Source organism: Anser anser (genome assembly GCF_964211835.1).
Source record: "Anser anser genome assembly, chromosome: 7".
NCBI lineage: Eukaryota > Metazoa > Chordata > Aves > Anseriformes > Anatidae > Anser > Anser anser.
The window spans coordinates 25093315-25108532 of NC_139727.1; the positions used below are offsets into that span (position 1 = coordinate 25093315).

Below are 15218 nucleotides of genomic sequence, written 5' to 3' on the forward strand. Positions count from 1 at the left end.
GACCCTCCCCGGGCACCGAGACCCCCCCGGGGCTGCCCGGCCGGGGCGGGCGGAGCCGTGCGGGGAGCCCGGGGAAGGGCGGGCAGTGACCCCGGACGGACCGAGCCCCCCCCGTGCCCCCTGCTTGCCGTGCTCCTTCCCGCGCCCCCGGGCCGGCGGCATTTCGGAGAAAGGCCGATGAATAACCACTATTGACTCAGGCAGGTCAGCGGCTGCCCCGGCTGGGGTCGATGCCCGGCCCCGAGCAGAGCCCGCTCCTCCTCCAGCCCTTGTCCCCCCCCGGGCTCCCAGCCGGGACCCGCACGCACCCCCCCGGAGGCTTCGCCCGCCCCGCAGCTCGCCCGCCGAGCGGCTGCGAAACAGCAACGAAGCGTTGAGCCCACGAGGGACACGACGGACACGAGGGACCGGCCACCGGAACGGCACTGGGGGGGGAAAAACCCAATCACAGCTTCCCCGGGCACTGCTGGGGAGGTTTGGGGATTCTGCTGCCAGAAACTGGACGGCGCGTGGTGCTGAGTTTAGTTTTATTTCACAGATGAGTCCGTCAAAAATTAAATACCAGTTTTTGCTTTTTTTTTTCTTTTAACATTGAACAAATATGTACAAAATATGAACAATGTGAGGTATAAAACCGCAAGACTTTCAAAGCAAACTAGTATGTACAAAAGCAGATATGTATACAACAGGCATTATCTTCCCTCTGCTCTGTGCCCCATTTATCCCCTGCAGCTGATGCCAGGTTCTCTCCTGCAGCAGGGCACTATCACTCCTTGCATTTTCTTCTCAAATATGAAATCCGGAAAAAAACAATGCTAGAGATTTTTCAAGGAGAAAATATACTTTTTTTTTCTTTTTTTTTTTTTTTCTGCAAATGGAACCATCCAGACTGCAGGGCAAAGTCCCCAAAAATTTGAGGAGGCACATTTATCTCATGCAAGAGCAAAAACGGATCTGTCCAAAGACTCCACCTGATAAAGAGAGGGATGTCTCAGAAGAGAGCACCATGGCAGGTAAAAGGGTGTGAGCATAAGGCACTTGTAGGGATGGTTGAATCCCTCTATATTTCAATGAACACATTTCTCTGCTTGCAAAGGGTTTAAATTAATCTATTTAAACTACATTTGTTTACACATACAATGGGCTTAGTCCTGCAATCCGTACTCACTTCCACGCTAGCCAGAGATGAGTTCTGCCTGATCCCTAACAGCAGCTGATCCAGACCCCCAGCGAGTAAGGATGGGATGCAGTACTATGTTCCAGTTAGAACATCAATCAATGTACAAATATATCTTACAAATTAAATACAAACCACGGATCTGCTCCTTTAACCAAATTAGAGATCTGCCAAAAATGGACTGTTTGCGGAAAATATGTCTTGCTTTCTCTCCTTATTATAAAACAAGTCTGTCTGTTTCTTTTTCTTCCAGTGGAATGCTGAAATTCTTCTCCTGTAGAAAAATACTCTTTCAAGCCAGCCCCTGGTAAAGTGCAAGCTGAGCTAGGGTCCACTCTCCGCGTGGGGCCGTTAGTGGGAAGGGTTGTAAAAGCCTTTGTCGCCTTCAATGTCCACTTCTTGATCAGAATCGTCGGAGACGTCTGACTCCAGGTCCTCCTGTGAGGCGGGCGAGGGGGTGTACTGCGAGCCGTCCAGGGACACCTCCTTGCCCTTCTGCTCAGGGCTCGGGCAGCTCTCCGGCCTTTGGTCACCGTGACTGTCAGCACCTTCCACTTCTTCCTTCTTGGTGGCTTGGGGGTTCTCCTGCAGGGAAAGAAACCCGCGTGATACAGAAATACGTGCCACAGCGCCAGGAGGCCTGAGGGGCTGCGCCGGGAGGGAAAACCACCACGGGTTTCCTCAGACCCTGCAGGGAAGGGCAGGTGTCCTGCTGCCGCCCAGGCCTCCCGCCCACACTCCCACCCTGCGAGCGGCACCGGGCCAGCCCAGGGCTCGGCTGCACGCGGGGCTCGGCTCTGATCCCGCGCCCCGGCAGCCACAGGGGACGCTGCCGCGAATGAGGCTCCTTGGCGATGGTTATCGCAGCCACTTCAAAAGACTGTGGAGCTGCCGGAGCCCAGGAACCTCTGAACTTTTGTCTTTAGTAAAGCAAATGTTTATTATGAGTCTACAAACACGGACACACAGCTTCCTCCTGCCCCGATCTTTCCTTAATTACACCCAACGGCAAAAGGAGGGAGGCCGAGTCCATCAGTGGTCCGAAAGTAAACGGGAAAAAATATACTAATGAAGCTGTAAGGCTAAACCTCAACATTAAAATACACACCACTGAAAACCAAACCAGCCCCCACAAAGCCAGAGCCCTGCTCCCAGGCAGGAGTAGCCCTGTGTCGGCAGCCACCTGGGGAGCCTCGTCCCCTACGGGGCATGAAATGACACTCCTAAGCAAAGAGAAAGCAGGCAGAGACACGCACCCATGATACATTAGTGCAGGCTCAGAGAAATGGATGTGACTGAACAAAAAGGAGGAAATGACTTAAAATGGCTGAGGTCCCAAGCGAGCTCTCCGGACATTGCGGAGGGGTCAGGTCCCGCCAAGGAGCGAAGGGATTTCGTTCAAAATCAACAGAGGTACTGAGGTGAAACCCGGGGAAAGGCCACAGAATAAATATTCTAGAATGTGGCACTGTGATTAGTTTTCTGTTCTTTTGATATTAAGGGCCAATTTTCCAGTGAGACTCGCCAGTCCTGTCACGCTCACTGCATCAGGCCACGATGCGGGGACTTTTCAGAGATCTCTGAGCTGAGGGGCCCTGATCCGGGTGAGCCGGGCAGGATCAGGCCCTCTGGGCCGTGAGGACAGATTTATATCCACTTGAGCACAACTTGTGAGGGAAGGGAAACCGCTTTGAGCGCTCAGTTCACACACTGTAACTATTCGTAAACGAAAAGTAAAAGCAACTTAATTTTCCATACGCTCCTCAAAACTAACAAGGCGTTTGTACTCGCCTCTCCCAGCGTTTGCAGAATAAATCGCCCTGTGTTTATTAAGAAAAGGTGATTTAAAAGGCCGGTAAATATTCTCCTCCAAAACAACTGCCTAAGTAATTTACTGACAATCACTTATCTTCTCCACGTTAATTGGATAAACAACATATGGGTTTACAAAACAATTAGCGTGGAGTTTTAATAGGCGGTGTGTGAAAGCCGGGCATAATTGATATAGGAACTACATTAGGAGCTTTTAACATTAGTGCTGCCTGAACGAGCCCTCATGGATTCCAGCATGACTATTTGTCTTTTTAATCAAGGTGAAGAGGTTAAACAGCCTTTCAGATGACTTCTGCATACAACCTGGAATAGGCGAGCATGGGCGTAAGATAAGACAATTAAAATACTTATTTCTATAGAAACAGAAACATCCCTGTACCTGCTTTAGACGCCTCCATTTGGCTCTGCGATTCTGAAACCACGTTTTGACCTGAACAACAAAACGAGAGAAAAGGTACAGGGTAGTCGGGGAGCAACGGGAGCCTCATCCGAGTTGTGGAGAGAGAAGCAAGGAGCCGGGGACGCCAGGGCAGGGGCAGGGGCAGGAGCAGGAGCTGTTGTGCAGCGCGGCCTCACCTGCCTCTCGCTGAGCTGCAGCATCTTGGCCAGGCGCTTCCTCTCCGGCGGCGAGAGGTATTTCTGCGTCTCGAATTTCTTCTCCAGTTCGATGGTCTGGTCGTTGGAGAAGCGGACCTGTCCCCCTTTCCTCTTGTGCAGCGGCCGCTGGATAAAGGGGCTCCACAGCAGCGGCTTCCCTTCAGAGAGAGGCACACACAGCGCCGCTGTCACCGCCAAGCCCCGCTGCCAGCCATCCTGAGACCAGGCCGGGGGCTCGGTGGGGCCGTGTCTGGCCTTGCCCCGCTCCTGTCCGTGCCCCTGACTCGGCCTCCCCCTAGATTTTGCCTCCTCTGATTTTTCGCCTCCGCCGAACAGAGAGACCAGTTAAAGCCACTCCGCGGGCTTTGGCAACGTTTCCGTCAATGTGTTTCCTGTTGGTCTATCTCGCAAAGAAAAGAGTGAGAAGACGAAGAAAAAAAAAAAAAAAAAAAAAAAGACCTTTGCTTCCTTCTGCTCTCTTACTAAGATGTCCCCAAAAGAGCGCTGGGGTCGGGCGCGGCTGGGGAGGCACCGACAGCAGCCCCAGCGGCTTGGGGCAAGCAGCGCCTGGAGCCCCCCGGGGCTGGGGGCTGGCAGGGTGGCACCGGGACCGGGCCCAGCACCGGGACCAGGACCGGGCCGGGGCTCTCCAGGGGCCGGCTGGAGCCGCGGGGTGAGGCGACACGGAGGGGGCCCAGCCCTGCCACCGAGCAGCGGCCGCGTCCCGGGCCCAGCGGCTCCGGCCAGTGCCCCTGAGTCACCGTGTTTGTCTTTCTGTCTTGCTGCCTGCAGCCTTTGAAATTCGCTGCATTGTTTTTCAAGATTTTGCTTGCGTCAGGCTTTAGTAATTCTGGTGCAAAACAGACTCAAAAAATAGGAAGCAACTGGTTATTTTAGCTGTCATAAAGTCACATCCCACACAGAGGAAATGAACAATATCAGAAAAACGGATCCCGGCTATCAGAAGTCGAGTGTTTCCTGAATTTGTCTGTATTGAGGATGTCGATAAAGTAATCAGCAACGTGCACGACTCCCGGGGAAGAGCCTGCTTCAGGCGGCCAGGAAAACACTTAACAGCTTCTGAAACCAGATTTACTCCTATCGAGAGCTCAAGGTTTCCTGTATGAACGGAAAGGGTCAGCCTCTTTCACTGCACAGCCGCGGTGAGTCAGGTCCAGTTTTGCAATCCCCCCCGAACAAGTGCGGCGGCCCGGGCCGGGGCGGCGCTGGGCTCGGCCCCCGCAGCGGGGACCTTGCCCCCGGCCCGGGGGCCGCCGGGGCCGCCCCCAGGCGCGGGGGAGCCGCGGGGGCCCGGCGAGCGGAGCCCCGGCCCCGCCGGCTGTTTTTCAAGTCATCCGCAGGAAAGGGCTCAGATCTGCGCTGCGATCTCCCAGCACAATTAAAACTCCCCACCAAAACCACACGCGACATTACTAAGGACACTCGCAGAGTCACTTGGTTGAAGGAAAACAAATCTGAGTCACCGCGGCCGCGCACTGTGGTCTCGCTCCCAGCGCCGGAGCGCGGCGCTTCTTTAATTTACTGTAAATCAGACGGAGACGGAGGGAGGCCGGGGAGGCACGGAGGGAGCGCGGGATGGCGGCGGGGCCAGGAGGGGCCGGGGGCAGCTTCCCGTGCCTTGTCCCGTGTTGGACGGGAAGGGACGGGACGGGACGGGCTGGGACGGGACGGGGCGGAGAGGCTGTGGCTTACCCAGGGGGTCCTGCCGGATCAGAGCGTGCGTGTAGTCGCCGACGGCGCGGGGGAAGGAGTAGAGGGGCCCGGCGTAGGCGCCGGCGCCGTAGGTGGCGGCGAGGTGGTGGGAGAAGGCCGGGTGGACGGGGGTCGGCTCGTAGACGGGGGTCCGGTACGGGGCCACCAGGCTGGTGAAGGACGAGTTGGGCGACGGCAGCGTCGGCGGCGGCGGGGCGGGCAGGGAGTGGGGGGCCGGGGCGGCGGCGGGGCCGCGGCCCAGGATGTCCTCGATGTAGAAGGGCGTGGGGTGCGCGGGCTGCAGCAGCGGCGTGGGCGCGTACAGCGGGACGCCGACGCCCAGGGCCGCCGTCGGCGCCGCGCCCGGGGGCTGGTACTGCATGGCCCGGCCACCCCGCCGCCCGCGCCCCCCGCGCCGCCCCGGCCGCCCCTGCCCTGAGCCGGCCCCGAGCGCCGCGGCCGGGAGCTGGCACCGCCGCCGCGGCTTTCTCTGGGCTCGGGTTACCCTCCGATAGGTTTCTATTGGCGCGGGGCGGAGCCCGCGTGGTCTCTGTCCCCTTCCTGCCACGGCTCCGTCTAGCCAATGAGCCCGGCCAGGGAAGGGGGAAACCACCCCCCGCCGGCAAACGCTCCCCCCCCCCCCCCCCGCCCGCCTCCCCGCAGCAAACGCCCCGCGGCGCCGACCGGCGAGACGGGCCCCGACGGCACCGCGCGGGGGCACCGAGGCCGGGGACACCGGGCGGGCTTCGACGGCACCGGGCCGGGACTCGGCGCTGCCTCCCCGGCCGGATGCGGGGAGACCCCGCGGGGGAGAGCCCGCCGCACCCGGGATGAGGGAGAGGCAGGGAACGGGGGGTGCGCGGCTGCCTTGTCCCCGGTCCCCCCCCACCCCGCCCCGGTCTCCCCTCCGTGCTCAGCGGAACCCGGGGGAGGCCCCGCGCCGTCTCTCCCCGTGGCTGCGGGGACCGGGAACGGGGCAGGGGGGCACGGCCGCCGAGCGGGGGCCACGCGTGGGCGAGGGGCGGCGGCGGGGCCCTGTCCCGTCCCCCGGGATGGCCCCGAGAGCCCGGCGGGGCGCGGAGCGGGGCGGCGCGATTTCCTGCTCGGTGCCTCGCCGGCCGGTACGCAGCGGGGCGGCGCGGGGGCTGCGGACGCCCCTCGACGGGGCGGGCGCGGCGCCGGGCCCCGGCTTTCCGACAGCCCCGAAGGGAAGCAGGCGCCGAGGCCGCGCCGGGCGGCCGCTCGCCCTCCTTCCCTCCAGCAGCGCCACCTGGACACCGGCGATTTTCGTTTCCAAAAACCCGCGGTGCGCTTCCTCCTGCCCCGCCGCCTCCCGGGGGGTGGGAACGGGACGGGACTGGACGTGAGCGCTCACCGCATGCCGGCGGCTCCCGGCCCCTCGCCCGGGGCAGCGACCCCCGCCCGCCCCGGCCCCCCCGGCACTCGGCCCGACGGCGGCGGCGGTGCCGGTGCCTTCCCCGTGGGAGCGCGGGCGGCAGGTGCCCGCCGGGCCGCTGCTCCTCCTCCTCCCCCGGACCCCTCCGGGCTGGTGACAGCGAGCGCAGAAGGCTGTTAAGGAATAGCAGGTGCTGGTTTAACAGTTCGTATTCTTGCCTTATTTTTTTTTTCTTCCCCCCCCAAAAAATGAGGGTCTCCGGTTCAAACCCACGAAGATCTTAATAACTAAGAGGCTCAGAGCAAGACGAAAGGGTGTTGGTGAAATGGAAATACATATATTTTTAATAATATAGGGAGGTTGTTTTTTTTTTCTTTACATTGTTAACAAATGCCAAAACTCACCTTTAAAGCGTGGTCTTGTGTCTTGTAAATATCAGGTACACGTAAAGTGAGCTGACAGTTTTGATTATTTTTTCTCTCCGTGCTCAGTCTCCCAGGCATTGCTCTTTCCAAGGGGCTTAGCTAATGTTTTCATCTGGAAGTGTTGGATTTGCAGCTTGATTTACTTAATAAATGTACAGTAAACCGATGACCCATTGCCCTCTGGAATAATGACGTGCATGATATGAGGCAGCGGCGTAGAGGGCCTCCACAATATTTTACAAGCTGTCGATTCAAAATCCTGAGAACAAGTTTAAGCAAAAAGTAAAAAAAAACATGTTTTGCCATATTATTGGGAAACAAATAAATAGAGGAAGAGATTATTCTTTTCTGACTTTTATACAAGCAATAGGCCTTGTTAAAAGGAAGTTTTAATGGCACAGTTATTACATTCCACTACCACTGCATAATCCCTAACAAGAAAAATGAAGCACTTAATTTTGCAGTTCTGCAGCACCGCCCCTTTCAAATTCAATTGTTAGACCTTAGCCTTCCTCCTTCCACGGGTTGGAGACTATTAAATCCGCATTCATGAAATGTCACATTTATTGAACTACATAATTTTTTAATATCACTAGTGCAGGTTTTATAGTTGATTTTATTGTTTTTATGGCCATTCGGGGCTCTAAAACCCGGATTTTTTCAATGTTGTCCTTATAATTTTTTTCACACAGTCAGAACTAATAAAATAGAACAGTTGTGACTTTTTAATGCAAGGGGTCTCGGAGTTTCAATATTTTCACTCTGCTGGATACTAAAACCAATAAAAATACATGAGATTTTAATTATTTTCTGGATTAAATAAAACCTTTTTTCCCTTTCTTTTGGAACACGCATTCTGTTTGTAGTTTCTGTTGTGAGGGAGATAGCGCAGCTCCAGGTAAGAAGCACGGTACCAGGATCTCCGCGGTGATGGGCATTTAGAGCAAGGGCTTGGAGGCACCGCAAGCTCAGCGCAAGTGCTGCGGGATTTCTGGTCCTTCTTCGCCAGGTTCCCTCTGCGAAGCACTCCAATCCATCTGAAAATGCTCGAGAGAGAGAGAAAAAAAAACGCATACCCCCCTTTCCTGATTAAAAAACCTTTCCCCTTAATTTTCTTGGAATGCACTCGAAACACCCCCGAGTTTTGTCGCTAAGCTGGGAGCTGCCGGGGGGCGGCGGGGAGGGATGCGAGCATCCCCGCGCCGGCACGGGCTCAGCCCAAAGGGATCGGCTGCAGAACTCATTATTTGCTGTAATAACTTCGGGGCCCTGTCCTCCCGTTCGCTCTCTGTGAAATCCCCTGCCTTCGAGGAGCCTTGAGCGAAAGGAACCAAGAAAAGAAAGAAAGAAAAAAAAAAGAACAAAAAAAGAAAGAAATGGAAAAAAAAATACAATTAAAAAAAATAATAAAATAAAAAAGAGAGAGAAAAAAGTGGAAAAAAGAGAGGAAAAAAAAAAAAAAGGAAAAGAAAAGAAAGAAAGAAAGAAAATCAGGGACCCGACCTGCTCCAGGTGGTCCCCGCTGCCCGCCCCGACCCCCCAACGCCGCCCGGGGCCGCTCCGGCCCGGGGCTCCGGGAGGATCCGAGGTGTCCGGCAGGGGCCGGTAGGGCTCTGGGGGCCGGTAGGGGATCCCCGCCGGCCGCCGCGGAGCCCCCTCGGTGTGGCGGCGCTGGGGGCAGCCCAGGGAGGCGCTCAGGTGCCCACAGCGCCGGGGCGAAGAGGACCAGGTGATGCTAGAAAGAAAAAGGGAACGGAACGGAACAGGGCAGAAGAGAAGAAACAAACAGACAAAACGAAAACCAAGCAAAGAAACAAAAAAACAAACGTCGGAAAAACAGGAAATGGATGCAGGGGCTCCCCAAACCAGCGGCAAATGCGAGGCGTTATTTTCCACCGCATGCCCCCGGTTACCTGCCGCAACGCCCCACAGAGGTTCCTGATTCCCGGGGCGGTCACGCCAGGCTATGAACGACCCCCACGATGTTTAAGGGCAACGAGTCCCGAAGCCCAGAACTCTCTGCTTGCCTCGCAGGTTCTCTTACCACTAGCATATTTTTTGGCATGGTACCTGCCCGGTTTCTGCTCTCAAAAATGGGAGTTTTGCCCATCATAGCACCCTCTGTGCCTCTGCAGACCTCAGGAGAGTTACACCAGAGATTAATTGTTCCTAGCCGAAATAACTGCGTGTGGCTGTTCACAATTAGAGAACGATCCAGCAGAGTCCATCTTTTACCAGCCAGCGCGGGCTACCAGGAGAGTCATCTGCTAATGCTACCTGGTGCTTTCCAAGAGGATCCAGCCCGCAGCCATTCCATCCCTTCCCATTACTGAAAGTATTTCAAGACTCTTCCAAGAGAGGTGAGGCCACAGCCTTGAACATCATCCAAGGAGGAAATAGGAGGGAGTTCACCTCTCTGATTTTCCTAGCGCCGTCGAAGCCAGACTGCTCCAGACAGAGGCACCGCACGTTGCAAGGTGATGTCAGTCAGTGCTGCCGTCTTCCAGATAAGTCATCTGTTAGATATTCACTTCTTACATCCTCCTCCTCCTCACCATCCCGATTTGATTTACTAAATGCACTACAACCGTAGCAAAAATTAAGGCAGGTCACTTTCTAAAGAATTCATTAGATGTAGCAGAACAGGACAAATCTTGGTCTGAAAAGGGCTGGACAACACGTGAACTGTTACTATAGGCAGAGCTGGCAGGGGCTTATCATTTTCCATCCTACATCCCTATGTTCATCTGATTATGATTGTGCCAAATCTAAATCATTCAGGTGGAAAAAAATCTGTTCTGGGGGAATCTGCCTCATGCTGAGTACTTTTAAGGTTTCAGCAAAACTGCTTCAGCTGTTTCTGAGCATTAGGTTAGAGGAAAACAGATTATTTTGCCAGCATTTAGGCATCCTCGCCCTGTACTGAAAACCTGTGGTGCTCCACCACTAGGGAAACTTCAGGAGATGAACGTGTCCAGCAGAAAGTCAGCCAGGGGTTGCTTCTTTGGTTCTTCCTTTGCTCTTCCACCTGGGGCTGTGGTCTACACTCAGGCAAAATAAAGATCCCAAACCTCTGTAGAGAGACACCGATGCCTCTGTAAGGTTTTGGGCCTGACTTGGCTCTCCGATGACTCGAAGAGCTCTTGCTTGGCGCTGAGTATTTGTGGGTATGAGACGTGTTGCTAGCAGCAAGTGCCCTTTTCGTATATGCTGCTGTCAACATCTCTGTGGAAAAATAATAATAATAATTAAAACAAAAAGCACAGAAAAGCTTTAATGGTGCTTTAGAGTCTTGTCAAAGATTTCCGAGCCAACATATGCCAGAACCTTCGGGGAGCACATGGGTAAGGTGCCTCCATTTCCTCTAGCCCCCAGTATTGTTATGTTAATACCTCTTCTGGGACACCTTGACTCTGCAAAGTGGGATATGCAACATTTATGGCTCTGTGGTGGAAGGAAGGAACACATGGCCCCATACAATAAACATACCCTAATACCTCTTTCTTTCTGTACTGGGCTGTCCTAGCAATTACAGTGATACCAGCTTCTTGAAACCAGAGTTTAAATCTAATTCAGCTCAATGTGACATAATTCACCAGTTTTCTTCTGAATTGCAAAGCAGCATCCTATGAAACTCTGTTTAAACTTTAATGTTTTTTGGAATGCAATTTCCTAACCCTTCCTTGGCCCAAACAGCTTCTTATCTGACTGTTATGAGAATGTGGTGAACAATGCTATGAAAAACAAAGCAATATATTGTTCCTTACAGGCTCATATTTCCTATATATCTGCCACCACAAAACATGCGCTATTCTGGATCCTGCCTATGAGTGCAACTGAAAGCTCCTTGGTTAATTATATTTATTTGGGGTGATGGCAACAGTAACATGTTAAAACTTCTCTATATTCTTATGTGTTGGCTACACACATCAAGATTACACCCAAAAACACATATAATTCCCAGGGGCTAGATTCTCTCTCACATCTTGCACAATCATTTACGTAAGTGCAAACTGAACATAAAATGCTGCTAACACAGACTACTGGCTACTGTACACCCACTCTGTGTTGATGTAAATGACTCTAACAAGATAGCAGACAATGGAGAATCTGCCTAAACTACAGTGATGACAAAACACCTTTATTTTTTACGGCGTAATCAGAATACAGAATATTGTACATTTCAAACAGGACTTGTGCAGCAAGATTGTACATTGTAAGAGTTCCAGCGGGTCCAAAGTACACACGGCTAAATTTGATGTCAGTAGGAATTAGGTATGAATGGGGAGTGTTACTTAGTTATTTTTGTTAATGTTTTCCAGAGCTTACACATTCACTCTACATTTTTTAGCAAACTTTATCATTTTGGCATCATAAAATCAATCCCTAGGTAGGTTTGTTTTATCTGGAGCAGATACATGCATTCAGTTGTTAATAGTCAGATATAGAAGCTTACAATAACAATCTAGCTAAGAATTAATGGCTATTTAACTGTGGAATTAGAAGGATGGATCTGAAATCTGTCCTCATCTGAAAAATAGATTGCTAGACTCCCAGGTCCAGAAGCTCTTCAAAAGCTTCATTTCCATGGGTAGGAGCCAAAATACTTGGGTAGAGTTGGCGCTAAAAGGCCAGCAGAGGAATTGCCTCAGAGACAAATTCAGAACTTGTGTAATGGTTTTGGAGTCCATTGAAGCTGATGATCTTCAGAGGCAAATCATGTAGCTTTTCATAACAGCATGACAGAATTTGCCTTGACGGTTGCATATGGAAATATCATGTAAAGTACTATATTAAATGGCAGAAATAAAAGGAAGAATCATTATCATGCCAGTATATCCTGCTAGTTCATGCCAGAGGAGGCAGGAGTTACTGCTAGGTCTGACGACAGTATGGGGTTTCCTGCTAGTGGCAAAATCTCAGTGTCACAGAGCACTAATGGCACTTTCAGATGCCCCAGGAATATGGGCACGCACCGAATAAGACTTCTGCTTTGGGACGAGGACTTGGGAGGATGCCCCACCTCCTGGAAGAGCAGCCAACATGGCCTTCACATGGAGCTTGCTCCTCTCAAGTAGAATTGGGAAACACCAACTTCTGAATTGCCCAGCTCTGCCAACAACTCCATCTTGGGCCCAGGCAATGCTATCATGGAGTGGAGAGGAAACCCACATGATATAGGACACAAAGCAGAAAAATCTGATACTTTCCCCAGTCAAAGACAGAGGGTAGTGTCTCCATTCAATGTGTGGAATATAGAAGCGATTGACATCCAATCTGGAAAGTTTTGTTGTTTTCTGTGTTTGGAAAGCATGCATCATTTAATAAAAAAAGCCTCATATCAGTTCTGTATCTGCTGTTGGCTGTCTAAGCAGATGTGAGCTCGAGCTGGCTCAGAGAAAGGTGTAGGTGAGCATCCTGAGTGGGTTTTTGCTGTGTCTGGTTTCATTCACCCTCCACAGCAGTAATCCCCTGTTAGGCAAGAAACTGTTTGCATCTCTTCAGCATTTGGAATTAAGGGAACACTTTTGCAAAACGGCAACCTTTGCTGCTCTCTGTTAGTTTATTTCATAGCCTTTGTTTGTTGCTATGTTTGTTTCCCTTCTCTGGAGCCTGGTTGGAAACTTTATCTTGATTGAGCTGTTGTGTTTCTACAGTTTGCTTCTGTGTCAGCAGTGCTGGTCGGGGAAACCTGTTGAAATGCTTGTGCAGCCAAGAGTGGAGCTCTCCTGGCAGACGTGCAGTCAGGCTGATAGCAGGGTGCGTTGTACCAAATACAATTACTGCTGAATGGAAACTGGGACAGCAATATACACTGGGATGGCAATATCTACTCCACAACCTGTACTGATTATAATACTTGTCGTAAAGGCAAAACAAAAACTAAATCACACTTGGCATGAAAATAAGTACACTGATATAAAATCTGTCTGTCAGACCTTACGTATGAAAGATCCCAGTTCTTTTCTAATACTTCAAGAACTGGGTTTAACTAGTTTTTCATAACAGCTGCTCTTTGTCAATCCTTCCATAGTTTGACCATCTCATAATCTTACCTCATCCCAGTATTGGGGCCTGAAACTGTAGGTGCAGACATAGGAGTTTTAGTGTTGCAGAATCTAAACCATAGCCCAGAGGTTTTCTTGAACCCAAACTATAACCTCGGAGCCAAACCTGATGCAGATGCTAATCCAAAATTTGATCTCTGGCCATAGTTTATTGTAAAATGCTTGCTCTAAAAAATACTGCTGCAAAATTACTATAAAACAACACAAATGGGTAGTTAAAGAGTATCCTCAGCAGCCAGCTGATAGCTGCTGAGAAGAGGCAGCAGGACTTAAACCCAGAGCTTAGTGTTACATCCTCATAGATGCTTGCATGCTGTTCAGTTCAGTTGCTGAATTATCAGACTGATTCAGACACATCTAAAGTACATGTTTCTGCAGCCACATTTATTGGATCAAGCACACGCAGGAAATGCCTGGAGAAGGAGCACCGCATCAGGTCCCTGCGTGTTGCTCCTCTTCCCCAGCGCGGTTAACAAATCCCCACAGTTCAAAAATGTGTCCTCTTCCATGGACTCTGAGGAAACAATAGGCAATGTCATTTGCTGGGATCATTCATAAAATGAACAGTGAGAAATGTTAAGCTTATCAGTCACACGCCAATCCATGTGGTTGTTCACATGTCAAGGTACAGCCAAAGATACAATCTGCATGTGAACAAACACAGAATTTTAAAAATCTGTTCAGACTCACTGGATACACAGAGCATCTGGGGAGGAGATGCAGAAGGCAGACTGCTCACCAGGACAGAGGCTTCAGAGACTTGCAGATGGTGGAAAAAACACTAGTAATAGGATCATAATAGACCAAAAAATCCCTTATCTAATATTTTGAACATGTACTAGAAATTAACTGGAAAAAAATATATCTTCCCTTTAGAAGATCTCATTTCACACTGTCCTCTGTATAGTTGTGTTTTAAGCTTGTGTAATCTGACTTTGGGAAGTTTAAACAATATCAGTAATTTTCTTAAAAACATACTGCAAATTAAAATTTCAGGATTAATTAAAACAATCTAACCAATTTAAATTGAGAGTAGAGTAGCTCACATTTATTCACTGAAGAACGTCTGACAGCCTGGGAGGAACTGGGAGAACCCTACCTTGCCGTTATTTTCCTTCCAGAGGATTTGTTCCTGAAGGAAGGAGTCTTCTTCTGCAGTCTCTAATGCACAGAAAATCTGACCATAAATCAAGGCAGATTTAATTGGCCTGTGATTTCAGAATCAAGTCAGAACTGCCTGCATCTGAAGATAATGTGCCTCAACCAAGCTCTTCATTTCTGCAGCTTCCCAAGCTGCTTTTCTATTGGTTTTTTCTCATTCAGATTATGTCACGTTTCATACCAGGACAGATTCCACTGGGAGACATGACCTTGCTCTTTATGTATCCTTCATAGCACCCATTTGACACCTGTAAAATATTAAACTGTAAGAATGTATGTTATAGTCAGTTAGTCAGGATAAGTGTGTGCTACAGATAAACCAGCTTGTTTGGTAGAGAGCACCACGGCCTGTCAAAATCTCGATGTGTATCACTGAAGAACAAATTCCTAAAGAGTCAGGATGCTCTAGATAACCATAAAATCACAGAAACTAGCAGAAAGAAGTCATGTTGGCAAAGTCTGCTGCACCACGTGCACTCTTCAAAACCACGGTGCAGTTACTTTTGTTCTAACTCATCTTTTATGTTCTGCCCATTGCGTTTTCATTCCATTCCTATTTCCTAGTTTTCTTCATACTTAGTTTATTATATGGGCTTTGGAAACAGCAGTCACCCTGTCCACAGGTTTCAGGACATAAATAGGTTCTTAAGAGTATGCATGGACCTATGGATAAAGCCTAAACAGAATTAATCTTTACATATCTGCCTGCACCTTAACTTAGACACAGGGATGTGCTTTCTTCAGAGAATGCCTGAACCAAGGTTGAGGTCCTGCCAGCATTGTCACAGACTGGAGTGCAAATGGGACACGAACAGTGCTGCTCTCTGCTTTTGGGACAGGCAAAGCAA

The 15218-nt window shown here is 50.9% G+C and overlaps 1 protein-coding gene and 1 long non-coding RNA gene across 2 annotated transcripts; both read right to left on the reverse strand.

Moving 5' to 3' along the window:
* Positions 1–510: 510 nt before the first annotated feature.
* HHEX (hematopoietically expressed homeobox) lies at positions 511–5813 on the reverse strand. The gene is made up of 4 exons (XM_083844783.1): positions 5321–5813; positions 3587–3765; positions 3390–3440; positions 511–1762 (listed from the first exon to the last, which is right to left on the reverse strand). The coding sequence occupies exons 1-4, from the start codon at positions 5700–5702 to the stop codon at positions 1529–1531; spliced, it is 846 nt and encodes a 281-aa protein (XP_083700909.1). The 5' UTR covers positions 5703–5813; the 3' UTR covers positions 511–1528.
* A 7564-nt stretch (positions 5814–13377) lies between these two features.
* Positions 13378–14249, reverse strand: LOC310902757. The gene is made up of 2 exons (XR_014586964.1): positions 13900–14249; positions 13378–13723 (listed from the first exon to the last, which is right to left on the reverse strand). It is a non-coding gene; the product is annotated as an uncharacterized lncRNA (long non-coding RNA).
* Between the last annotated feature and the right edge of the window lie 969 nt (positions 14250–15218).